This window comes from Orycteropus afer, unplaced genomic scaffold (genome assembly GCF_000298275.1).
Source record: "Orycteropus afer afer isolate SDZICR_OR568_19922 unplaced genomic scaffold, OryAfe1.0 scaffold00010, whole genome shotgun sequence".
NCBI lineage: Eukaryota > Metazoa > Chordata > Mammalia > Tubulidentata > Orycteropodidae > Orycteropus > Orycteropus afer.
Genome location: NW_006921597.1, coordinates 6,382,072 through 6,410,051, shown reverse-complemented (window position 1 = coordinate 6,410,051; position 27,980 = coordinate 6,382,072). Strand labels below are relative to the sequence as shown.

The 27,980-nt window shown below is 37.9% G+C and overlaps 1 protein-coding gene across 1 annotated transcript in view; it reads right to left on the bottom strand.

Moving 5' to 3' along the window:
• GDAP2 (ganglioside induced differentiation associated protein 2) overlaps window positions 1-27,980 on the bottom strand; it is a 95,194-nt gene that overhangs the window by 22,614 nt on the left and 44,600 nt on the right. The window contains exons 7-11 of the mRNA XM_007948585.2: window positions 19,768-19,924; window positions 9,548-9,624; window positions 7,820-7,896; window positions 4,922-5,061; window positions 2,644-2,698 (exon numbers count right to left, since the gene is read on the bottom strand). Coding sequence (XP_007946776.1) covers window positions 2,644-2,698; window positions 4,922-5,061; window positions 7,820-7,896; window positions 9,548-9,624; window positions 19,768-19,924 — 506 coding nt within the window. The remainder of the gene's footprint in view (window positions 1-2,643; window positions 2,699-4,921; window positions 5,062-7,819; window positions 7,897-9,547; window positions 9,625-19,767; window positions 19,925-27,980) is intronic.

The window sequence follows — 27,980 nt, the reverse complement described above, 5'->3', positions numbered from 1 at the left end:
ATCCAATGGATCTAACAACTCAGGACCACAGTACTGGGGGACTCAATAGGCATAACAAAATACATCAAAAACCTTGTTCTACAACCTACACTGGGGAGTACCACCTGGGGTTTTAAAAGCTTTCGAGAGGCCAACTAAAATGCATCTAATGGTCTCCTATAGTTGGAAGCGAAGAAGAGTGGGAAACACCAAAGGCATTTGGAAGCAATCAGCCCTAGGACATGATGGTCCTCGAGACCAGAAGAACTAGATTGTGCCTGGTTACCAATGCTAACCACTCAGGAAAGGATCAAAACTGGAGATCCTGGATAGAGTGGCAGGAAAAACATGGAGCAAAATCCAAAAACACAATAATGACCAGAATTACTGGTCAGATGGAGTCGGTGGGACCCCCAATACCATGGCCCTGGGATACACTTCAGCCTGGAATGGAACTCACTCCCAGGGGCTGACTCTCAGCCCAACAGTAAATAAGACATGCATGCAGACCACTCAACCCACATACTCTATGGAGATGCATCCCTTGGAACAATTGACCATGGGGCACCAGAGGGGCAACATTCACATGGGGTGTGGGGGTGGGGTTACTGGGCAGGGAGGGGAGGACACTGGGTTAGGGTTGGGGATGGGAGTTGGGAAGTAAAACCAAATGTACATGAATTGTTGAATGTAAAACAAACTCTGCTGTGTAAATTTGCACCTAAAACACAACAAAAAATAAAATAAAAATTCCTCCACATACATACACACAAAAATCTTGATTCAAATCCAGGGTTTGTTATTTATTAGTTGGTTATTTTGCAAAAGTTACTTAATGTCTCTAAGCATCAATTTCCTCCCCTGTAAAACAGGAATATTCCTACTATCTAATTCATAGGTGTACTGTGAGGATTAAACAAGGCGATGCAGGGAAGAACTGCCTGCACAGTGCTCAGAAAACACTTCCTTGATTCAAGAATAACAGTTTTGTGACAGAGAATAAAGAAGCAAATGACAAGAATGAATGGCAGCTTAAGTTTGCAGATGGGAGGGAGGACAACAGAGATTTCCTGAAGATGATTTCTATTGCTTTGTAAAGTATGAGGCAAGGCTGTCTTGTAGTAGTGAGGCAGAGGTGGTAAGACAGCAGACTGAGGAACGAGGAGAGCCACACTGGGGAAGACCACTGAAACATCATAGGACTTCTGGGCAGCAGTGCAGGCCTGGTCCATCGCTGAGGACCCCAAATTTCACACAGCTGCATGCCTGCTCCAGCAGTGCTTAGCAAACCAGATACAGGGGTAGAGAAAATACAACGGCGAACTGTCTCAAAATTAGGTTTTGATGGCAGGTGTGATGAAAGGGTAAGAGGTTAGAAGGGATTTTAGATGTTGACAAGAGTGGCTGAAGTGAAAGAACATGGATTTTAAGCTGTACAGGGAGAAAAAAAAGACAAAAAGATGACATTTTCCGCAAAATAAAGAGATCAAAGAACTAGACTTCTTGATGAAGTCAATGTACAGGATTAGATACTGGGAATAAAATTGTAAGAAAATGTTTTGGTTACCTGGTGCTGCTCTGACAGGAATATACCACAAACGGGATGCTTTAACAAACAGGAGTTTATTCTCTAACAGTTTGGAGGCTTTAAGTCCGAGTTCAAAATGCCAGGCTCTAAGGGCTGGGTGAAAGCACCTCAACCTTGGGCTTCCGCTCTGCCTCTTGCTCCTGGCCCACTGAAGCTAGAGGCATCTCTTCATTTAGGCAGCTACTGGCTGCTGAGGCTAACAAGCCCAAGATTGACAAATAAAATGGTACAGTCCTGATGTTACCAAACCACATGGCAGGCCATTATTTCAAGTCCATTGAAAGTCCCAAAGTCAGCACAGCATGGCAGGCTGCTGAACAATGACACAGCTACATGCAGGGTTCAAGCATGCCATAAGCTAGAGACCACTCCCAAAGTTGCTTCTTATATATGGGAAACGTCCCTAAGGCAGCTACTCAGCTGCTCACATTAGATTCCACCATGGAGTTGATTACCAGTCTCATCGTGGGGAATACTACATCCAGCTGCCGAGCCACTCAATCAGGCCCAGCCAAGTTGACACACAAACTTAACTACTACAGAAAGATAGCTACATTCTAGCCCTTACAGATTTTGCAGGCTAATATATAAGGCATAACATTAAATTAGACATCACAATTAAAAAAAATTGCTATGACAGAAGAATGTAGAATCTGAAGGGATATACCATAGGAACATTTACTAGGTATAGGACTGGTCAGGGCAAGCTTTCTATAGAAAATAATTGTTGAGCTGAGATCTGTTAAGTAGGAGTTAGCAATGAGGAGAGGAGAGGAGAGATAATGAATTTCACAAGAATAGCATGAGCTGTTGGGGTAAGATGAACCAAGAGCATGAAAAGGCAAAAACTGGGAGCCTACTGGCTTATGAGGGTTGTCCACAAAGATGCTGGAGAAACATAGGACCAAAACACTAGGATTGGATCACTTTGGGGAGAGGAAAAAAAAAAAAAGCAAACAAAGAAAACAGCAGTCACAATGATGACAGCAACAATTAAGATGTTAAACTATATCCTAATATTCTGGGCATGAGGTACACTTCAATTTTAGACAAGCCAAAAGAGAAAAATAGCATACCTTTGAACGAAATGTTGGATGAACAAAATATACAGCCTTCAAATTCCTTTTGTACCTGAATAAAAAAAAAAAACAGATAAATAAAAAGGGTCAGTGTAAGTCACAGCTAAAACTAGTCACCACTATGTACCTACCATTAACTTTTTGCTTGAGTATGTAAATGCAGTCACATAGGAAATTTCTAAATTTATTTTTAAACAGCTCTAGTTTATATATTGAATTTTAGGTGAAATTTCAAAAAACAACTCAGAGAACATTTCATTCTGTTTTATAAGAGACATTAAGTTTTTGGGTCAACTATAATGGAGCCACCTATAGGTGGACAAAATTAAGTTCACATTTAACAAACACTGTGTGCCATTTTTCATGTAGTGCTGGAATCTATAGGATCAGATAAATGAATTAAGATAGTAAAATAATTGAAATTATAGTGAAAATCAGAATTAAGGCTTCAATGTTCACAAGAAAAAACAAGCACTTAGAATAGTACTAAGGCTATATACTTAATTCTCATAACAACTATTATTGCCCTTATTTTTATCTGCCCAAAGTCACCCAGCTGGCAAATGGTAGAGCCACACAGTATGGTTCCAGAATCAATACGCTTACCTACTACTCCATCCAGCCTAGCCTTTCCAGATGGAATATAAATTTAATAGGATGATGTGTGCCATGGAGTCAATAATGACTCACAGTGGCCCTACAGCATAGAACAGAACTGTAAATTTTTACAGAAGACTGCCAAGACTTTTCTCCTGTGGATCCTTTGGTAAGTTCGAACTGCTGACCTTTCAGTTAGCAGCCAAGCACTTACACTGTATAAACCAAACCAAATCCACTGCCATCGAGTTGGCTGCAAATCATACTGACCTTGTAGGACAGTACAGAACCGTCCCACAGCATTTCCAAGGCTGTATTATATTTATGGAAGCAGATTACCTCATCTTTCTCATACAGAATGGCTGGAAAGTTCGAACAGTCAACCTTCTGGTTAGCAGCTAAATAAATGTTTTAACCACTGCATTGCCAGAGCTCCTTTTACCCAGAATAAACATCAAAAAAAAAACACCTAAACTCACTGCTATCAAGTTGATTTGACTCATAGCAACCTCTCCTTGGGTTTCCAAGGCAGTACCTCTATGGAAGTAGATGGCCCAACCTTCCTTCTGAGGAGTGGCTGGTGGGTTTGAACCTCCAGCTTTCTGGTTAGCAGTCAGATGCCTTAGGCACTATGCCACCAGAGCTCCTTTTACCCAGAATACGCAGTCTTTATTTAACTAATGAAGGGCTTGACATTTTTCAATAGCCCAGTAACTACCATTGGTTCACATGAGGTTAACTGAAAAGCACTTCAGAGTAGCAGTACAAACACCTCATTTCACCGATGAGGCCTGTTCAGAGTTGCAGAGCTGGCTGCTGGCAGAGACAGAACTACAGTGGAATGAAGCTTCCATATATATATATACAATCCACATTCAGAAGGAGCTAAAAAGGTAGCTATTAGATAATGAAAAGTTCAATATTTCTAAGATGAGATTTAATAGGAAGAGTAAGATAGCTGGAAATTCATGGTAATTTGTCTTCTTTATCCCCTAACTATAAAATGGATTTTTCAATGCAATCCATGAAGACACTCTAATGCTACAAATTAAAAAATAGGTATCAGGAGGGCAGACTGCTATTTTTATTTAGGAAATACATTATGAGAAGGAATGTAAAGTATTACATTTATCTTTGCTATAGTGGAGTATCATATATTTTCCAGTTAAAATCTCCATTATCACTTCAATGGAAATATGAAATTATTGCCATTGAAAATAATTCGCTGGATTCAAGTCCAAATTCTGTATTTACTACTGTCTGATGCTGGGCAACATATTTAACCCATCAGAGTATCAATATTCTCCTATTTTTCCAATCTAGATATTATCTCTCTTAAAAAACTCACAGTGTTACTAGAGCAAATGAAATGATGTTATAATGTATTTTGGCAAGTGTAATATACCATATAAATAGAAAGTACCATTTTCATTTTATATACAAATATTAGTAATATTCCTAAACCTTTCCCAAGTTGATTAAAAGGAGGAAAAAAAGCTTACATTGAATTTGTTTTAATGCAAAATAAATATGAATTAAAGAGGGCTGATTATTAAAATAGTTAATCTATGTTACATGAAATAAGCTTTTGCAGAATACATAACAATGTTTATTACTGCTTAATATTACAAAAGATACAAGCTATATCCCCCCTTCATAATTTGCAAAAATAACTAACTTGACATCAACAACATCGTAGAGTTTCTTCAGGAAATCAGAGTCTAGGTGATTGTACTCGCTGGTCAGTGTATGAAAATATACTAACACATATTCCTTCACAGCAATGTGATCCATTACATGGATAAAATACAGAAGTGCCTAAAAGAAAAAGAGGAGGGAGGAAAGGTAAAGATTATTTGCTGGTAGTCTATTTCTCAGATGTCAAGAGAGAGGAAAAACCCAGAATGCTAATTTAATTTATGCCCCCATCATTGCTGATGGACATTTCAGAGTAATGGGTTATCAATTCTCTTTAAAAAGGGAATCATCCCACTGTTTACTAATTCTCATAACTGCCACAGTACAATTTCCTCTTGTCTTTTCTAAGCATTGGAGGAGATCAATCTCTATCCTCTGAAACAAATCTTCATGTACTTGAAAGAGTTTCTGAGTCAACTATCAGGTTACTCCTCTCTAGGCTAATATATCAAAATTGTTTTAAAAGTAGAATGTCTAGACTTTTAATCATTCTTGAAGTTTCTATCTGAATTCAATCAATGTCTTTGCAATATTTACTGAGACACAGTTGTATGGCTCTCATGAAACTAAGGATTACTATAAAAGAACAATGAATGATGCCTTACACAGCTTACTCTGAGAGCTTTTTTTCTTAGCATCTCTAACGCTGATTGGAATGAGAAAACTGAGAACAGTTTAGTCTGTAGAGGGCAGTGGGCTGGGCAGCATTTCTAGAGCTCTGAAAGAGTGAAAGTTAATGTGACCTAGATCAGTTAGAGAAATGTTCCATTACAAAAGGGATGACATTTAAGAGAAACACTAACAACAAAGCAGAGATACAACAGAGGTAGGGCCAGTATGACCAAGAAATTTAGCTATAAACAATTGCAAAGAGGCAGCGAAGCGGTAATAACTGAAGGATTACTGTAATAGAAGCCATTTTCCAATTCCTCCTCAGGTGAGTCCTTGGCATTAACTTGACTGGATTAACATGGATTAAGATCCAAACGATACCAAAACAGGCAGAAGGGGGGTTAACAAAACACATTATCTTTCCAGTTGTTAACCAGTTTATAGCTTACAATATATCTCATTGTTTCATTTTTTTGTACCTCATTATTATACATGAAATAATACATCATGAATATCCAGAACACCATGAAGTGTACATCAAAATTCAATGCAGAGATTTATGTGTTTACTGGTATCAACCATATTACTGATGATGAGAATAAACATCATATTGATTATTAAGAACATAAATCAAATGACCACATATAGAAACTTACCTAATGTGCATCTATTGGGTTTTTCCCTCTGTGTATATGAGTATTTTCATTCTTATTTCTGCTCTTAACAGATCATATCTGTCCTCTTTCTCGTAGTTCCTAAGGCATGTGACTGCTAACCAGAAGGCTGGCGGTTCAAACCCACCAGCCACTCCTCGAAGGAAGGTTGGACAATCTACCTCCTTAGTGATACTGCCTTGGAAACCCAAGGAGGGGTCGATACGAGTCAGATCCGACTTGACGGCAGTGAGTTTTTTTTTTTCCTACCTGCACCCCAGGGCAATTTAGATACCCCTTTTTGGTTTTAAATTCCCCATTTTTAACTTAAAAAATTTTCATTATAAAAAAGTATAGCCACACAGAGAAATATTTGGAAAACAAATTCTTCCCCAAACCGTTAAAAACATTTTGGGATATTCACTTCCTGTTTTTACTTTTGCAGAATTTTTTTTTAAAAATTAAAGTCATCATATATACAATTTAATATATCACTTTTACTCTTCTTGATATTATCTTACAAACACTTCAGTATTTGCCTCTATAAACAGACTTTTTAAAGACCACAGAACATTCCATTTGTAGATGTACCAGAATTATCTAATAGTAATTAAGTTATAATTTTTCGCTACAAATAATGCTGTGAACATGAAAGGCTGAGTGCTTTCATAAATTTTTTACCCAAACTTCAGTAACCCAAAGTCTGAGGACTTAACTAGAAGCAATTATTTGTGTTTGTATAACTGTATTTTATCTTAAAATAGTATAAAGTTTTAATTTTATAATACTTGAATATGATTTATAATTATTTATCAGTTGAAGTAATTCTCCTTTGCAGTTCTAGAGAACTGATGTTCTAGGACAGTCTCTATGTTCATCCTGTGGATTCAAATGTCCCCTGCAGGAGTATTTAAATTTGAGAAATTTCAGGGGCCATAGCTACCTCCACACTTTGGATTATTTCCTTGCTACAAATTCCCAGAATTTAATTACTGGGTAGTTTGTTATGATCATTTTTATAGTTTTGTCTTTGATGATAATAATTTAAAAATTCTTGCTAATTTTGAAGGTAAAAAGAGATACCTCATTTTAATTCACTTTTTTGACTACTAATGAGGTTGAACATCTTATTTTCATTTATCAGTTATAGCAATGACTTTTATGAATTACCTATTTCTGTCCTTTGACTGTAAGTGAGGTGATTATAAATTTATGCTATCTTGGGTTAACTAGATCTCTGGTCTCTTCCTTCTGGATATTCAGGAGGTAATTTTTTTTTTTTTTTTTTTGAGAAAGGCAGAATTTGATTGGCAATACAATCATAATACAGAATGGTTTCAACCAAAAACTTGCTAGTTACATAATAACTAAGACAAAACAGTTGCCTTTCTGAAGGCCACATTATGATATTCTGGTATTTTTGTTTCTCCTACAGAGCAAAATCAAACCCCTGACTTACTGAAATGATACATGCTGACTTGCCAAGCCAGGGTTGCTACTCCATCAGATACACAATTTTGTCTCATATGATATTCTAAACATCATTCCAAATTCACATTCTACTTATTTTTAAATCAACATCATTTGTGAAACAGAGACTTTTTAAGGCTTACCTTGTCCATATCTATTAACGTTACAGGAATGTTTCTTCCAACTACCACCATCACTGTGCGACCACAGTTATCAACACCTACAAACAGGAAATGTAATCAGCACCCAGAATCTTTACTTCAAGAATATTATTTGTCCTGGGCTCCAAACTTATAAACATATGCTACACAAATTTAAAAGATTGAAAACTGAGAAGTATAAGTTTATCAAGTTTCATTTAAAAAATTTTTTTTTTTGAGAAACAAGACTTTTTGTTTTAACCTCAGGTGGTTTTTGATCACTGCCCTTACTTTTAAGATAACATCTCTTAAAGGTTTAAAATTGAGGACAAAGAGGTTAGGTTGCAGACAAAAGTCTTTTAATAAGTAGCTTTTTTTTTTTTTTTTAATTCACTACAATCTGTAATAATATTCCAAAAAACCAAACCAAACTCACTGCTGTTGAGTAGGATCTGACTCATAGCAATTCCTCCTTGGGTTTCTGAGGTGTTATCACTACAGAAGTAGATCATACAATTTTCCTTCTGAGGAGTGGCTGGTGGGTTTGAACCGCCAGCCTTCTGGTTAGCAGTCAAGTGCCTTAGGCACTATGCCACCAGGGCTCCTAATAACGTTGTAGCTGTTGTTATAGGCCTCGAGTCAAACCCGAGTCATAGTGACTGCTCCTTGGGTTTCCGAGGCAGTATCACTAAGTAAGTAAATTGTCCAACGTTCCTTCCAAGGAGTGCCTGGTGGGTTTGAACAGCCAGCCTTCTGGTTAGCAGTCAAGTGCCTTAGGCATTATGCTACCAGAGCTCCTCCTAATAACATTAGTGATCAAAAAAAAAAAAAAAAAAGCAAATAAACAAAAAACCTAAATCACACTGAAATATGAAAATTAACATGCACTGTCTAAAACAGAAATATAATTGGAGAAGTGTGGGAAGCTGGGAACTTTCAAAGTCTGTATTTCTATATTACATATTTATTTAAGATTTGAATTCTGTATAGCAAGCAAACAGTACTTTTAAAAGCAGATTTTTTTTTTTTTTTAATAAGAAAAAGGGCACTAGATGCAAACTACATCTTTGTTATGGACTGAATTGTGTCCCCCAAAATATGGCTGTAAATCCTAAAGTCTGCTTCTGTAAAGATTTATAGTCCTCTGGGGCAGTTCTGCTCTATCCTATAGAATTGCTATGGGTCAGAATCAACTGGTTATGGGTGGTGTGTTGCAGAAGCCTGTGGTAATAATCTCATTTGGGAATGGTGCGTCTTTGTTATGTTAGTGAGACATGGTTAGTGTAGGGTGTTTCTTGAGTCTTTTGAGAGAAGCAGAGCCTGGGAAAGAGATGCCAAGCCACATGATGACCACCTAGGAGCAGAAGCTCAGAGAGACAAGGACCTTCCTCCAGAGCCAACAGAGAAAGCCTTCCCCTAGGGCTGGCAGCCTGAGTTTGGACTTCTGGCCTCCTAAACTGTGAGAAAATAAATGTCCATATGTTAAAGCCACCCATTTATGGTATTTCTGTTATAGCAGCACTGCATAACTAAGACAATGTTTAAAATTTTTTTATGTTTGATGTTGTTTTTAATATTTTGATAATGGGCAAAACCTAATTGCATTAGGAAAAAAAAACATTTTATGCATAGATAGAATGGAAGAAATCAGAGAAAAATGAAATCTCAAGTAGCACACTGGGTAGGGTTCTTAATTAGTAAAAGAATAAGTTACCACACACTTAAGCTCACCTGTTTGGTATAAGGCTTTTAGCGAAGCAATATCAGATAGATCCTCAGATCTTGCTTGACATAACCAGCGATTATAACTAGAGACATAAAGATATGGTTATTATAATAAATCCTTTGTAAATTAAATTTACAAATGGGACCGGTTCTTGTCTCTAAGAAAAATGATGTTTCTTGCTCATGAGGAAGGAGCAAGAGGGTATTATGCTGTAGCCTACTATGTGACAATGATGAAGTAAGCATAAATGAGTTATTGAGAAAGAAAGGCATTCATGCTGTATGATTTTTAAAAAATCCTGTATGATCAAATGAAGACTCCAATGATAGACAGCTAAGATACCCAGTATTCAAACTAATATTTATCTTAAACATTATTATTTCCCTTTACTAAAAAATGCAAATAAAGAAATAGCAAGTCTCTAAAACAGATGTTCATTCACTCATTCAACAAAAATTTATTGTGTGCTTACTATATTACAAGTATTGAGAATACTGTGGTGAAAATATACAGTCAGTGCCCTCAAGAAAGTGTACTTTTCAAGAGTAAAATAGGTTAAGTGTTGTACATGCAGAGTGGGCTCACAAAGGGGCCATGTAATTTTATCCGGGAAGTTGAGGCATATTTAATGATTGGTTGGTCAAACTTGTTGTACTGAATATCCCATGTGAGATCATACGACTACAGTTTGGCTCTGGGTAAGAGAATGTTAAAAGCTAGAACAGATGTCAAAGATCTCAAAGAGGGGAAATGATTTGTGAAAGGTAACTCAGCAAATTAATGGTTCACGTTGACTTTGAAGTTACAGTCAGGTCTCCAGATTTCTTGAAAGGTCAGTACTCTTTCTGCTACATCATACTACTTTCTTAAAATTCAAAGTGTCACACACTATGCTGTGAAAAAAGCTTACAAAATATCTAAACGTATAAAAAATAACTTTGAAGTGACTAGGAAATAGAGGGCAACATCTCATACCAAAAAAACAAACAAACAAACAAACAAACAAAAAAACTAGGAAAGGAAAGACTTGGGTTCTAATCTTAATCTTTTATTTGTGACCTAAGAACAGTTGTTTCACTTCGGTGGGCCTCAGTTTTCTTATCTGCAAAATGGTGTTAGTGTAGGACACTTTTCAATTATAAAATGTAGTCACATAACTGATGGTACTTAATGGAAAGTCTATCACATATGGGTTATAATCAACAAGTGAAAGGCCTCCCAATTTCTTAAAACTTTTTATAGCTTCTGAAACCAACCAATCAACCAAGCAAACAAAAAAAAAAACCACTTGAAATTGCATTAGTTCTATAAATTGTCTTCTTAAACCTGGTAACTTGCCCATTCATGCAACTTGAAAACTCCAAAGACAATCGTTGTTGTTGTTGTTATATGCTGTTGAGTTGGACCCAACTCATAGCGACCCCTCCTTGGGTTTCCGAGGCAGTATCACTATAGAAAGTAGATTGCCCCATCTTCCTTCCGAGGAGTGGCTGGTGGGTTTGAACCGCCAGCCTTCTGGTTAGCAGTCAAGTGCCTTAGGCACTTTGCTGCCAGAGCTCCTCCAAAGACAATAGTTTTTAATTTTAGTTTAAAACATAAATTGAAGTCAAGAAAAGATCTTATCGTAGTTCTCCCTAGTTCATATACACAATCCCATGGAGTAATTTCCTAGGTTAAACATTAAGCACAGTGTTTTCTAATTTAGTCTCTCTCCAACAAGGCTAATAAGCAGAATAACATATCTTAAGTGTCTTATGAGTAGCACAGTTTCCAGCACAAAGCATGTGACAGAATTCAGTAAATACTTATTAATATCCATATTCGACTCATAAGATTAAGGAGCTCTGGTGGTGCAGTGCCTAAAGCATTTGACTGCTAACCAGAAGGTTGGCAGTTTAAACCCAGCAGCTGCTCCACAGAAGGAATATGGAGCAATCTACTTCCATAAAGATTTATCGCCTTGGTAACCCAACAGGAATTGCCATGAGTCAGAATAGACTTGATGGGTGTGAGTGATTAAGTATTCATAAGATTGAGCAGCCCTGGTGGCCGATGGTTAAAGTACTGGCTGCTAACCAAAAGGTCGGTGGTTTGAACTTACCAGCCCATTCTGTGGAAGAAAGATGAGGTAGACTGATTCCATAAAGATTTAGAATCTTGGAAACCCTATGAGGCAGTTCTACTCTGACTTACAGAATCACTATGAGTTGGAATTGACTCAATGGCCGTTGGTGTTTTTTGTTTTATTCGTAAGATTATTTTTCACAGGTTTATTGCATAAATGGGGAGCTCAGGTAGCATAGTGGCTAAGGTACTTGACTGTTAACCAGAAGGCTGGAGGTTCAAACCCACCAGCCACTCCTCGGAAGGAAGATGGGGCAATCTACTTCAGTAGTGATACTGTCTCGGAAACCCAAGGAGGGGTCGCTGTGAGTCGGGTCCGACTTGATGGCATGTAACAACAACAACAACATTGCATAAATGCAAGGCCTGGATCATAGTTGTGACTCTAATCTTTGTTGAATGAACTAATAAACATAAAAGAATATTTATTACACAAAGGTATTTTTGGGGCCTGGGATGAAAAACAGAAGGCCCTTGCCTCCAGAGAGTTTAAAAGTGAATATATGAGACAGACATAAAGACAATTTTGTCATAAGATAGAAAGACAAGCAACTGGACAGAAGTCTAAGTATTCTATAATCAAGTACGTCTGCTGGGAAGAGGGCTAGGAAAGGAAAGATGAGAGGGATGGCATAGATACAAGTCCCAGACATGTGGAAACAAATGTTCAATTCTTTGTACCCTAAAGATTTCTATCATGGTGAGTATAATGCTTTACCCGCTTACAGTAATGTCTGCTTCTATTCTATCAGATTACAGATAGGGACCATATGTATTACTTGTCTATATTTTCAGGTAGTTCCTAACACTCAATAATTATGTGTTGAATGAATACTGAATAATTTTTTTTTCAAAAAACAAAAAACCTTTGATTTAGGTACACAAAATAAAATCAATCATGGTTCAACACACTCTCATGCATGGCCCACTTTAATTGGTTGTCTGCATGGCCCACTTTAATTGGTTGCCTAACTAGTTATTTTTAATGAAACAATAAGTACCCAAAACCCATCACCCAAAAGAAGTTAACACATCACAATAACCTACATCTAATAACATGATCATCCTCCTCTAAATCTAACTTTTACCCTGCTTCTCCCAAGTCATTCAGAATTCCAGGGTCATTTTCTTGCTATTTCTTTTTTTAATATAGTATTTTAATTCATCTCTATAAGTCCTAAAAAGTATTTTTTGGTTTTTAAGTATCAGGGGGGAGAAAAGAAAAGCTTATCATGACATATATAGTCTTTTTTTTTTTCCTTTTTATTGTTATTTGGGTGAAAATTTACAGAACAAATACACTTTCCATACAGCAGTTCACATACACTTTGTCTCATGACACTGACCACAATTTACCACAATGCAACAGCTCCCCTCCCACTTCCTCCTGATAGTTACCTCTACCCTGTGTCCACCCCTCCATGCACTCCTGCCCCCTGATCTGTCTCCCTGTGCATAAACAGCCCTTCTTTCTCTCATGCTTGTTCTCTCCAAGGAGTGTATCTACCTCAGGTAAATGTTCAAATCATATGCCTGTCTATTGTTTGGCTGGAAGCCACAGGCATGCATTCAATTCCAGCCCTGAAGGGCAGCTAAGGGCCATAGTCTCAGTGGTTCCACCAGGCTCTATCAGGCCAGCAAACCTGGTCCTTCCCTTTTTTTTTTCAAATGATTTTGAGTTTTGTTCCACATTGTTCTCCCTGTCTATCCAGGATCTCCTACATAGATCCTCTTCCACGTGGTTGACAGTGGTAGCTGGGCACCATCTAGTTCTTCTGGTCTCACAGTCATATAGGCTGCAGATCGGATGGTGTACCAGTTGCTAGGACTAACTGTTTCCATGAATTTTTGGTTTTCTTCATTCTTCTTGGCTCTGGACGAGGAGAGACCCATCGTTGCATCTAGATGGCAGCTTGCAAGCTTTCAAGATCCCAGTTGCTACTCACCACAGTAGGAGGTGGAACAATGTTTTGTGTAGTATGTTATGCTAATTGAACGTGATATCCTCTGAGACTATGGTCCCGAGCCCACAGGTTCAACTACTCGGTCCCTCTGGGTAGCTGGCTGTGACCAAGCAGTGACTACAACTTGCCTCTTGTCAGCTCCATTATACACCTGGGAATTCAGATCATATACATAAAGTTATAGGACCACTGTCTGCTAACCCTATACATGTTCTTGGGTGCACTCCCCACTTCATAGATATACCTAATATTTCAGCCTGTCCACCCATCCATTCACCCGTATACCCGTGTTTGCCTTCACTGACCATGCCGTACTGTATGTGCAAAAGGGTTCAGTTCATCTTTGTTGTCTATACTTCCCACGTACCTCTCTATGTCTTTCTCTTCCTCAATGCCACTATATTGATCACTCACATTTGGTACATTGCCCTTCTCTTCACCCAAATCAAAACTTATCACTATCTATCTAACAATATTCTCTTCCCTCCCCTCCCACCACTGGTAACCAACCAAGAAAATGTCCTTCCATGGATAAGCGTTTCCTTGACTTTTACAATAATGGACTAATACAGTATTTGTCCTTTTGTAATTGACTTATTTCACATAGCATAATGTCCTCCAAGTTCATCCACATTTGTGGTGTTTTGCAGATTCTACATTATTCTTTAGGGTTGCATAATATTCCATTGTTTGTATGTACCAGTTTGGATATCCATTCCTCAGCTGATGGACACTTAGGTTGTTTCCATCCTTTGGCTATTGTAAATAGTGCCGCAATGAACATGGGTGTGCATATGTCTGTCCTTGTCATGGCTCTCACTTCTTTAAGATATATACCTAGTAATGGCATAGCTGGGTCAAATGGTATTTCTAGTTTCAACTTTTGAAGGAATCGCCATACTGCTTTCTACAATGGTTGTACCATTTTACAGTCCCACCAGCAGTATATGAGAGTCCCAATCTCTCCACATTCTCACCAGCATTTCTTGTTTTCTGTCTTGTTGAACTTTGCTACCAGTGCTGGAGCAAGATGGCATCTCATTGTTGTTTTTATTTGCATCTCTCTAATAGCTAATCATGAGCATTTCTTCATATGTTTGTTGGCCACTTGAATATCATCCTTGATGATGTGTCTATTCATGTCTTCTGCCCATTTTTTAATTGGATTTTTTGTGTTTTTGTTATTGAGGTGTTGGAATTTTCTATAAATTCTAGAGATAAGTCCCTTGTCAAATGACATATATAGTCTTTAAAGCCTCATTTTTTGGAGTTATATTGTTAAAATTCACCCATATCGTTGGATGTCAATTTTATTCATTTCAACTACTCTATATATGTATTCATAGTACCTGGAAACTATAATCTATAATAATTAGTTTAACATTTTTCTCCTTTGCAAAACACTAAGCTCCATGAGGGCAGGGTCTGTAATTGCTTGTCAACCTACCACCAGTTTTTATCACAATACTTGGTATCTTAGATTTCAATAAACACTTAATAATGAATGAGATAAAGTTTTTGCTGTGCTAACTAACATAATCAGCAGAAACCAAACCCAATATGTGAATTAAAGTCTGATTTAGAATGAGTCGTTGTGTGTCAAAGTGGATTCCAACTCACTGTGACCCTACAGGACAGAGGAGAACTGTCCCAGAGGGTTTTCTAGGCTGTAATCTTTACAGTAGCAGGTCGCCTGGTCTTTCCTCTTACAGAGCAACTGGTGAGTCTGAATTGCCAACCTTCTTTCTGGTTAGCATCCAAGCATTTAAACATTGCACCATCATGTTTCCTCTTCAGAAAGAATAAGAGAAATGAATTTAAGAAACTAAGCCTGTAACCTTAAATGTGTTTAGCACATGGCCCAGTATGCAAATAGATGACTTACAGCTCAATTTTACCATAAACTCCTAAATAATTAGTCACATATATTCAAACTTTTTGGTCTCAAGACTGTCTTAGATTTTTAAAAATTATTAAAGACCCTAAATATCTTTTGTCTACATCACTTTTATCTACTGAAACTTACTGTACTATTGATCAATTAAATATATTTTAATTTCTACAGTAATTACTGATTATTACTGATATTCTCAATTACTGAAGAAATTAAAACTGAGAAATATTTAATATAGCATTTAAAAATAATAAAAAACTTACTTTGTGAACCTAAATAACTTTAAAAAAAAAGAGAAAAGCTCCATTTAGGGAGAAGAGTTGCCATCTTTTACATTTTTGCAAATCCCTTTAATTTCTGCTAGATACTCTTATCTGCTTCTGCATTTAATCTACTCAATATCACATGTCAAGCAGTCTCTGGAAAATGCTATTGAACTCTGTGGCAGAATGGAAGTGAAAAGGGCAAATAAGTCTCAGTAATATTATGAAATAGTTTTCCCCTCACAGACCCCAGTTCTCTGGTTCACAGTTTAGAGACCCACCATTATCACTCTCAAGTATTTTGCAACACAGCTGTAAGAGAAGACCTCATCTTCATCATCACAGACACTGGACAGATAAATGGGCAATCAAAAAACCTTTTGATTCAGATGTGGCTTATTGCTCAATGGAACAGACTGGCAGAGGTGCCAAGCCCTTCCTGGTCCAGGCTTCTGACTGTACTCTTCTCTATGTCTGCAGTTATGTGTTGACTGGATGTGGACACAGCCTGTGCTTCAGACTATCTGTCTTCACATGTCCCAATACCCGTGACATCTGAAGGTGCTGTGGATCAGTAATGCATTTCCAGAAGACAGGAACTACCTTATTTATTTCTATACATTTCAGTGTACAGAATATTACCTCATAAAGAGTAAGAAATTAATGTTTCGTGAACTTAAATGCAAACTGTCAAATGTTTAACAAATTTGAATCTCAAGATCAAAGATCTCCACCAATACAAAGGACAATCCTTTACATGCTGTGTTCATGTGCTCTCCTAGAACCCACCCCTTTTGGTGGGGCTTCTTTCCAACAAGCATGGACTCAATGAATACACATTTATTTTAATATTGGGTGAAACAAACAACTTCATTTTTTTTTTTTTTAAAAAAAAAGAGAGAGCTATACCTCTAGCCCAAAGGCAAACTTTAAGAATTCATGAATCTGTACATTCTTGGAGATGGGAGAAAGATGTATGTGTGAGAGAGATAGACAGAGGAAGAGAGAGATGTTGGTGGGGGGCAGAGAAGAGAAGGGAAGAGGTTCAGTGACTGATTTGAGAAATCTGATGGCAAAGTGGTTCTTTGTATTTGCATATAAAAAAATCTCTTGCTTTTCCCAAGCTTCTCTGAAGTTGTCTGTGTAACTGAATTGAAGATGGTGGTAAGAGGGGAGAAATGCTACAGTAGCTACTTTGAAGGCTCTTGTTGAGATAGCTGGAACTCTGGGCAAACACTCTCTGGGATCAATTTATAAATCTGTAAATGGGTCTAGGGGTCAGACTAGATCAGTGTTTCAAGGCCAAAAGAATCATCTAAGAAATTTTAGAAGGAAGACTCCTAAGCCCTACCCAAAAAGGTTTTGATTCAGTAGGGTTGGTGTGGGTACCACGAATTTTTAATGAGTATCCCTGGTGATTCTAATGCTTTTGACTATAAATTGTACTTTAGGAAACTGTATTATTGGATCAATAAAATTCTTTTCAACCATACAGTACTAGTGAGAGATCATGGACTAGTGGTTCTCAAAGTAGATCTGTAGACCTCTGAAGAGGTCCCTGAGACCACATTAGGGAGTTTGCAAGGTCAAAATTATTTTCATAATAACACCAAGACATTATTTGCCTTTTTTTTGTGTTGACATTTGCAGTGATGGTGTAAAAGCACCAACAGAATTTTTTTTCTCATGATAAAAACTGAAATTAAAGAAATACATGCATGTAATTTTTGAAAATGTGTAGCTATCACCAGAAGCTTGACAGTTCCTAATACTTAAAGACTTTTCTGAGGAGACTGGTGGTAACATTAATATATTTTTTTTATTGGGTAATGTCATGTGTTAGTATTTGGAAGATCTGAATAATTCAGTGAACTGATATTTAAAAAAGACCAAAGTATCATTCTATAAAATCACTCATGGGTTAAATAAAGATCCATTCAAAGTACAGGAAAGATCAATATAAGAGAGCATAAAAATTCATAGATATAGTTTTAGATTCTACATCACAAATAAATTTTAAGAAAACTACCATTTATTGAGTTCTGGTGTGTAGTATCAAAGAAGAATATTCTCAATTATCTGAAAAAGCTATTAAATACTATTCCCTTTTCCAACTGTGTATGATGCTAGATTTTCTTCATATATTTCAACCAAAACAACTTACTGCAACAGACTGAATGGAGATATGAGAATCCAGCTTTCTTCTTTAAAACAAATATTAAAAGATTTACCAGTCTTGCAAAAATGTAAAACTGTGACATTATTCTCACTATATTCTGTAATAGTTATTTTTCATGAAAACATAAGGGCTTATCACTTAATATTAAAGAAATCAATCAATAAATTCTAATATGTTAAATATTGATAGACATAACTCATATAAACAAAAAATTCTTTAAAGCCCTCAATAATTTATAAGAGTGCACAGGGGATCTGAGACCAAAAAGCTTGAGAACCACTGTCTTGATCAAAAGAGGTAACCAAATTTAGCAGCATATAGACATGACATGGAAAAGTTTTAAAATATATATACAGATGCCAAGGTCCCATACCAGTCATGTGACAGGGAGGGCAGGCAATGTATTTTAAAGAAATGTTTGCTAGATGATTCTTACACATGGCCATGACCAAGTTTAGAAACCACTGCAACTATCCGATTTTGACAGTGAACTTTGGAAAAGCTGTTCACTGGTGCCCTCTAATGGCTAACCAAACTCACTGCCATAGAGTTGGATCCAACTCATAGCAACCCCTCCTTGGATTTCTGAGGCAGTATCACTAGGGAAGTAGGTTGTCCAATTTTCCTTTCGAGGAGTGGCTGGTGGGTTTGAACCACCAGCCTTCTGCTTAGCAGTCAAATGCCTTAGGCACTACGCAATTTGCTTTAACTTATAAAAATAAAATCAGAATAGAGAAGACCATGGGCTCAGCACCTTAATTCTGTCAGGGACCCTGGAGGTCATGTAACCCAACTCGCACATTAAAGATGGAGACTGACAACAACTAGACGTCATCATAATATAAGGAGCTAATGCTATGCTCCCCCTAGGGTAAGTATAGGCTGTTAAAGAAGCATACAAGAGGAGACACCTATTCCAGATTTGGGAGTGAAGTTTCCAGAGGCAACTATTTCCAAGCTGAAACTTGGAGGATGGGTGAGAATGAAAGGATTAGCATATTTCAGTCAAAAGGAATGGCATGCACTAAAACTCAGAGGTAAATGAGCTCATGATTTCCTCAGTACTAAAGAGAACACCAGTGATTCACTTTAAGAGCTTCCATGTAGTATGTGCAGGGAATGCTCATGATATCATCTTATTTCAGGCTCATCACAACCTTATGAGATGCTACTCCCTCAATTAACCCTATAAGGTAATGCTGTAAGATAGCAGCCATTTGTACCTTATTATTTTTTTCTTTCCTCTAAAAAGCACCTAGCTATACAAGGACTGTTAGTCCTTAGAAAAGCTTACCCAGAAGTATAGAAGCTGTTTCTTATTTTAGAAAACACTTGAAAGAAATGGAATAAGCCTTATAAAGTCCTTGGGATAATTTGTGAAGAAATAAAGCTTCTTTAAATGTAATATAAAACTGTAGATTAGACTTTAATTATAAACATAGTAAAGTTAAGTAAAAACTTTGCAACTCAGCCTCTCCCTTTGTCCTTCTTATGCCTAGTTAATACTTTTTTAGACTAAAATCTTCACATGGAAGCACTACAATATGGTAGACAGAGCAGGACCTCTGAAATCAGACATGCACATGAACATTGGCTTCAACACGTATTAACTAGGACCACTGAAATTATTTGAGTTCCTAAATCTACCAAGTGGGGACAACATTTTCCTCACTGAATTGTCATGATACAAAAATGAGAATACTTATATATATATATGGAGATGCATTTAGCAGATGTAAAGTCTCTTCCTTGATTCATTCATGCCTTTGAGTATCTATCAGGCCAAAAGGGTTTGCCTTACTTTCTTTGATGCTGCTTCTGCAGGGCTGCCTCTGATAACTGTCCCTGAAGGATCAATCTTCTTTGCTTATCAATATCTCCTTCCATTCGAGCAAAAGCATGAGAGCCAATAAAAGAAAGATCAACTCCCAAGCCTCCATCCTCCTCTTCTTGGTTGTCTGTAATAGGAAAGACTGCTATTAACAGGGAGCTTATGACAAATCTAGGCTTAGTGCTATAGATTGTGAATGTGGCAGTGGGATGACTGTGTGGTAATTCAAAACACTGGGGTTAAGTTTTAGCTTTGCAAATAAAAGTGAAATAATATTCAGGCATTTGTAGAACAGAAATAATGAAAGAAATTGCCTGTGTGATACATATTTTAGGAATACATGAATCAATCCAGGTGACATAACCATAGTGGAATGTATTATAACCAAAATATATAAGTAATTATACTATACTTAGGCTTTCAGATGGATTGCTGCACAGTATCTAACAAAAGAATAAATAATAAAAGCTTGGGAGCATTTATCCAGCATTGTTTGATAGACTGGTACATAAACCTCAGCCTTATTGGCTAGAAGATGGATGGAGCAGGATGTTGTTGTTTTTGTTACTGGATGTTATCAAGTCAGCTCTGACTCACAAAAACCCTACATACAACCAAACAAAACACTGCAAAGTCCTGCACCAGCCTCACAATCCTTGCTATGCCTCAGCCCATTGTTGCAGCCACCGTTATCAATCCATCAATCCATCTTGTTGAGGGCTTTTCCCTTTTTCACTGACTTTCCACTTTATAAAGCATGATTTCCTTTTCCAGAGAATGGTCCCTTCTGACAACAGGATCAAAGTAGGTGAGACGAAGTCTGGCCATTCTCACTTCCAAGGAGCATTCTGACTACACTTCTTCCAGGACAGATTTGTTTGTTCTTCTGGCAGTCCGTGGTGCTTTCAGTATTCTTCACCAACATCACAACTCAAAATTATCAACTCTTTTTCGGTCTTTCTTACTCACTGTCCAGTTTTCACATGTATATGAGGTGACTTTTCGAAAACACCATGGCTCAAGTTAGGCACACCTTAATCTTCAGAGACATCTTTGCTCTTCAGCACTTTAAAGAAGTCTTTTGCAGCATATCTGCCAATGTGATATGATGCCTGATTTCTTGACTGCTGCTTCCATTGTTGATTGTGGATCCATTATGAAAGCCCTGACAACTTCAATTTTTTCTCCATTTATCATGACGCTGTGTATTGGTCCAGTTGTGAGGATTTTCATTTTCTTTGAGATGTAATCTATACTGCAGATTGTAGTCTTTACTCCCCATTAGCAAGTGCTTCAAGTCATCTTCACTTTCAGCAAGCAAGGTTGTGTCACCTGCATATTGCAGGTTGTATATAATAACTCTTAATAACTCTTTCTCCAATTCTGATGACACGTTCTTCATATAGTCCAGCTTCTCAGATTATTTGCTTAGCATACAGATTAAATAAGTATGATGAAAGGATACAACCCTGACACACTCCCTTCTTGATTTTAAACCATGCAGTATCCCCTCGTTCCGTTCAAATGACAGCCTCCTGGTCTATGTACAGGTTTCTCATGAGCACAATTAAGTCTTCTGGAATTGCTATTTTTCTCAGTGTTATCCATAACTTGCTGTGATCCACACAGTTGAATGCTTCTGCATAATCGATAAAACACAAGTAAACATCTTTCTGGTATTCTTTGCTTTCAGCCAACATCCATCTGACATCAGCAATGATATCCCTCATTCCATGTCCTCTTCTGATTCCAGCTGCATTTCTGGAAGCTCTCTATCAATACACTGCTGCAACCATTTTTTAATTATCTTCAGTAAGATTTTACTTGTGTGTGATATTAACGATATTGTTCAATAATTTCCACATGTTGTGGGATCACCTTTCTTTGGAATAGGAACAAATATGGGTCTCTTCCAGTCAGCTGGCCAGGTAGCTGTCTTTGGCATAGATGAGTAAATACCTCCAGCACAGCATCCATTTGCTGAAACTTCTCAAGGGGTAGCCCATCAATTCCTGGAGCCTTATTTTTCACCAATTCCTTCAGTGCAGCTTCTACTACTTCCTTTAGTACCATCAGTTCTTGTGATCACATGGCACCTTCTGAAGTGGATGAACATCAAGCAATACTTTTTGGTACAGTGACTCTGTGTATTCCTTCCATCTTCTTTTGATGTTTCCTGCATCATTCAACATTTTGCCCATAGAATCTCTCAATACTGCAACTTAAGCTTGAATTTCTTCTTTGGTTTTTTCAGCTTGAGAAATGCCAAGTGTGTTCTTCCCTTTTGGTTTTCTAACTCCAGGTCTTTGCACATGTCATTATAACAACTGAGTTTGTCTTCTTCAGCTGCTCTTTGAAATCTTCTGTTCAGCTCTTTTATCTTGTCACTTCTTCCATTTGCTTTAGCTACTCTCCATTCAAGAGCAAGTTTCATACTCTCTTCTGACATCCAGTTTGGTCTTTTCTTCCTTTCCTGTCTTTTTAATGGCATTTTGGTACCTTGATGTATGATGTTCTTGATGTCATCCCACAATCATCTGGTTTTCGGTCACTGGTGTACAATGTGTCAAATCTATTCTTTAGATGGTCTCTAAATTCAGGTGGGATATAATCAGGTCACATTTTGGCTTTCATGGAATTGTTTTCATTGGTTTCAGCTTCAGCTTGACCTTGCATATGAGCAACTGATGGTTTGTTCCACAGTCAGTTCTTGGTCTTGTTTTGGCTCAAAGTACTGAGCTTTTCCATCACCTCTTGCCACAGATGTAGTAAATCTGATTCCTGTGTACTCCATCTGGTAAAGTCCACATGTATGGGTATTTGAAAAAAGGTATTTGCAATGACTAAGTTGTTGGTCTTAAAAAATTCTGTCACGCGATCTCTGGCATCATTTCTATCACCAAAGCCATATTTTCCAACTATTGGTGATTCTTCTTTGTTTCCAACTTTTGCATCCCAATCACCAGTAATAATCAACACATCCTGATTGCATGTTTGGTCAATTTCAGACTGCAGAAGTTGGCAAAAATTTTCAATTTCCTGGTCTTTTGCTTTGGCGGTTGGTGTGTAAATTTGAGTAATAGTAGTATTAACTGGTCTTCCTTGTAGGCATATGTATATCATTTTATCACTGACAGCACTGTTCTTCGAGATAGCTCTTGAAACATTTTTTGCGACGATGAATGCCAGGCCACCCCTTTCCAATGTATCATTCCTGACACAGTAGATCATATGGCTGTCTGATTCAAATAGCCTAAACTAATTCATTTCAGCTCACTAATGCCTAGGATATTGATCTTTATGCATTCTTCCATTTCATTTTTGACAACTTCCAATTTTCCTAAATTTATACTTCATACATTCCATGTTCCAATTATTAATGGATGTTTGTAGGTGTGTCTTCTCATTTTGAGTCATGCCACATCAGCAAATGGAGGTCCCAAAAGCTTTACTCCATCCCTGTCATTAAGGCTGACTCTAGTTTGAGGACGCAGCTCTTCCCCAGTCACATTTTGAGTGCCTTCCAACCTGAGGGACTCAGCTTTTGGCACTATATCAGACAGTGTTTCAGAGCTGTTGTCTAATAATGTATCAGACAGTGTTTCACTGCTATTCATAAAGTTTTCACTGGCCAATTCTTTGAGAAGAAGATTGCCCTCTTCCTTCTTCCAAGTCTGTGTTAGTCTGGATGCTCCGATGAAACCTGTCCACCATGGGTGACCCTGCTGGTAATTGAAATACCAGCGGCATAGCCTCCAGCCTCACAGCAACACAAAAGCTACCCAAGTACGACAAACTGACAAATGAATGTAGTGGACCAAGATAGTAGGTTATAATTCATGTTCATCAAGAAACATTCTGAAAGGGGTGGTATGGAAAGTGTCTATGACCAGCACTGGTGACACTGGGGAAAGGAAAGACACAGAAACATACACAAAAGATATAGACAATAGCGACAAATACTTTCACATGCACAATACTGCATTACCACTGGCACCAAACACCAGGCTACGGGAAAATGCATAGATAGGTGAGAAGATCAAGTGGGGGTAGGCAAACAGGAACGTACCCTAGACCAAGGATAGATTTTGCTGAAAATATTCTTACATATGCACTCATGCTACAAAATCAGCCACATACATTACAGAATCAACAGAAGACAGGGTTGGAGTAGCTTGTGAGAGACAACCAAACACCCTGAGAGAGAGAATCATGGGGCCTGTGGGTTTGGGACCATAGTTTTGGGGGATATCATGCTCAATTGGCACAACATAGTACATAAGAGTCTTGTTCTACATCCTACTTTGGTGAGTAGTGACTGGGTCTTAAAAGCTTTTAAGTGGCCATCTAAGATACAACTATTGATCTCCTCTCATCTGGAGCAAAGAAGAGTTAAGAAAATCAAAGTCATCTGGAAACAATTAGTCCAAAGATAAGATGGACCATGAAGATCTCAGCTTTCACGACTCCAGGACCAGAAGAAGTAGATGGTGGCTGGCTACCAAGGCCAACCACTCAGAAAGGGATCAAAACTGGAGATCCTGGATACAGTGGGAGGAAGAATGTGGAACAAAATTCAAAAACACAAAAATGACCAGAATTACTGGTCGGATAGAGACTGGTGGAACCCCGGAGACTATGGCCCCAGGTTACCCTTCAGGCCTAGAAATGGACTCACTTCCATGGATTGGCTCTCAGCCCAAAAGGAGAAAGACCTACATGCAGAACACCTACCCCAAGCTGATGCACCCACCTACTCTAGAGAGATGCACCCCTTAGATCAATTAGCCATGAGACACTGGAGAGGAAGCACTCATATAGAGGAAATGCTGGACAGACAGGAATGCACAGATAAGAAGGGCACAGGGAGGGGGTAGTCACAGGCAGGAGAGTGGAGGAGGATAACTGGGGCCATGAAATCAAATGTGCATGAACTGTTGAATGTAAAATAAATCTGCTTTGTAAATTTGCACCCAAGCACAATTAAAAAAACAAACAAACAAGAAATTCTGCTTATAATTTACCTTCCTGTGTACTTTTCTACACTGGTCATACCAACATAGTCCTTCTGGTTCTTAAGAGATACAGCTTGCACTATAAACTAGCAACTTAATATTCTAATTTAAACACATGATCATTGTGAATTTTGCTAGTGGAAGCCAGTCCCTTAGAAACATAATGCATGCATAAGAAAGGCACAGAGAGTAGTATCCACTGTCTTAATGGGTAAAAGGGAGAAAACAAAAACAAAAAATTTTGGCCATGGGGAGCTCCTGAAGGCAATGCTATCACTTGAAGCACAGTCTGGTAAGACATTTAGCTAAGACAACCCAAATCAACTTCACTGCCCCTTTTAAGCCATGACAGGCCAACAACCAACAACTTAGAAGAGTTTGCTTTCATTTAAAAACAAAAAAAACCCATGAATGTCTATTCCCTCAAACCTGAAAATAAAGCTGATTTATATTTTAACAGATATAGTATATTCTTGAAAATATTTATGAACATTAAAGCCTGTATCTAAGGGAGCCCTGGTGACACAATGGTTAAGCACCTAGCTGCTAACCAAAAGGTCAGCAGCTTGAACTCGTTAGTGGCTCTGTGGGAGCAAAGATTTGATGATAACCTTCTGTAAAGATTTATATATAGCCTAGGAAACCTACTCTGTCATACAGGACCACTATGAGTTGTAATTGACTTGACAGCAGACTATAATATCAACAAGGTCTGTATCTCTGAGGAAATAATATTTTTCTGAGATGTGAACACAAATCAAGCACAATAAGATAGAAGGGGACTTCTTGGCTTATCTAATGTCCAACACTGCTGTCTCATATTAGTTTTGCAATTCCCTACTCTGTCATATTAATTGCATTTTATGGAGGAGAAATTACGTGCTAGAGTGGTGGTCACAAGCCTGAGGATTTCCAAATGACTGAGCATATTTCAAAAGTCTACTTCAGGTACAACCACTGTAGAAAATGGTGGTGTGCTTCCTTGAAAAGTTGGAAATAGAAATAGCAATTGATCCAGCAATCCCACTGCTGGAATATATCCTAAAGAGATCTGGGATATATATAGATATATGCATACCTATATTCATGGCAGCACTATTCACAATAGCAAAGAGATGGAAATACTTAAGTGCCATCAACAGATGAATGTATAACCAAACTCTGGTACAAACACACAGTGGAACACTATGTAACATTAAAGAACAATGAAAAATCCACAAATCACCTCATAACATGGAGGAACTTTGATGACATTAAACTGAGTGAAATAAGTCACAGAAGGACAGATATTATATGACTCTGTTATCATAAAAAGTCAAGGAAAGGTTTATGCAGGGAAGGAAATTTTCTTTTTGGGTTATTAGGGATGGGAGAGGAGAGGAGGGAAAATTGCTGACTAGTTAAGACGCATGTTGATTTGGGTGGTGGGAAAGGCAATATAGCAGAATTATGTGACTAGCACAGTAACACTAAGGAAAAGGAAAACACAGAGAGGGTCACGAGACAATAAAGGTGAATGCTATTACATACACAATACTGCATTTTAAGTAATGACAACCACTAGTCTATGGGTGGATACATAGTTAGATAGGCAAAAAGATCAGGCATGGTTAGGCAAACAGGAATATACCCATGAGCATACACAGGTTTGTCATATGATATTCCTGCATGCGTATCTGTATGTGCTACAAAAATGTCCACATACATTATAAAGCTAACAGGGGACAAAGTTAGGTTAACTTCTTAGTCACAACCAAGCACCTTGAGAAAGTGAGTTTTTGGGCCTGTGGGCTCATGGCCATGGTCATAGATCAAGCTTGGTCAGCACAACATAGTACACAAATACATTGTTCTACACTCTACTTTCGTGAATACTGACTATGATCTTAAAAGCTCGTGAGTGATCATCTAAGATGCAACTATTGGTCTCTACTCATTTGAAGCAAAGAAAAGTGGAGAAAATCAAAGACATATGGAAACAATCAGTTCAAGGGACTAAAGGACCACGGCAACTTCAGCCTCTATGACCCTGAGACCTGAAGAACTAGACGCTGCTGGGCTAGCAATGCCAACCACTCGGAACGTGATCAAAATCGGAGATCCTGGATAGAGTGGAAGAAAAAATGTGGAACAAAATTCAAAACCATAAAAAAGACCAGGATTACTGGTCAGACAGAAACTGGTGAAACCCCTGAGACTATGGCCCAGGGTTACCCTTTAGGCCTAGACTTTGAGTCACTCCTAAGGGTTAGCTCTCAGACAAAAAACAGACAGGCCTACAAGCTGAACAACTACACCAGGGAGATGCACTCCTAAGAAGAGCCAATTGTGTGAGATTGGAAGTGCAGCATTTGCACAGGGGGAAAGCTAGACAGAAATGCATGGGTAAAAAGGACACAGGGAAGGAGTAACTACAGGGAGGAGGTGAGAGGAGAACTGTAGGGATTGTAATCAGTGTCATGAATCAAAATGTGTATGAATCACTGAGTGTAAAATGAATCTGCTTTGAAAAACTGCATGCAAATCACAATTAAAAAAAAAAAAAAAGTCTACTTTAGTGGTTGCTCTCCAGTGTGCATGGTGCCCCCCAAGCAAAGCACTGTTCTTAGGCATTTCTTGATGGTACACCATTTATAATTTCCTGACACTTGACCTTTTGTTGTATAAGTCTGTGTACTGTTGGTAAAAAAAAAAAAAAGAGTTGAGTAGCCTTCTACAGATTTTAACCTCATGTTTTTAGAAGAAATGTTCACAGGAGAAATCTCACAGTAATTCCCTAAGCCACTAAATTTCAACATCAAACACTGATGCTTGTCAGCCATGTCTCCACAGAAGGGATTCATAACCTTAAACAGGTATTCATGAGAGATCAGTACAAGCTGACATATAGAATAAATTCAGAAGAGCTCCTATCCTAACATGCTCTACCGAATATTTCAACCCACGTGAATTTGGAAACTCAAACAAAATTACTCGAGGGAGCGGAAGATGGCGGACTAGATAGAAGGACTGCACAGACCCTCTTCAACAAAGAAAAGGAAAACCAATTGACACAGACACAGAAGTTATTCTTGGACCCCTGAGCCTTGAAGAGAAGGATTCAGAAGTAGACTAAACCCCAACTAGCAGAAGAATTTGCGTGAAAATACCAAAAAAGGAGATATACGG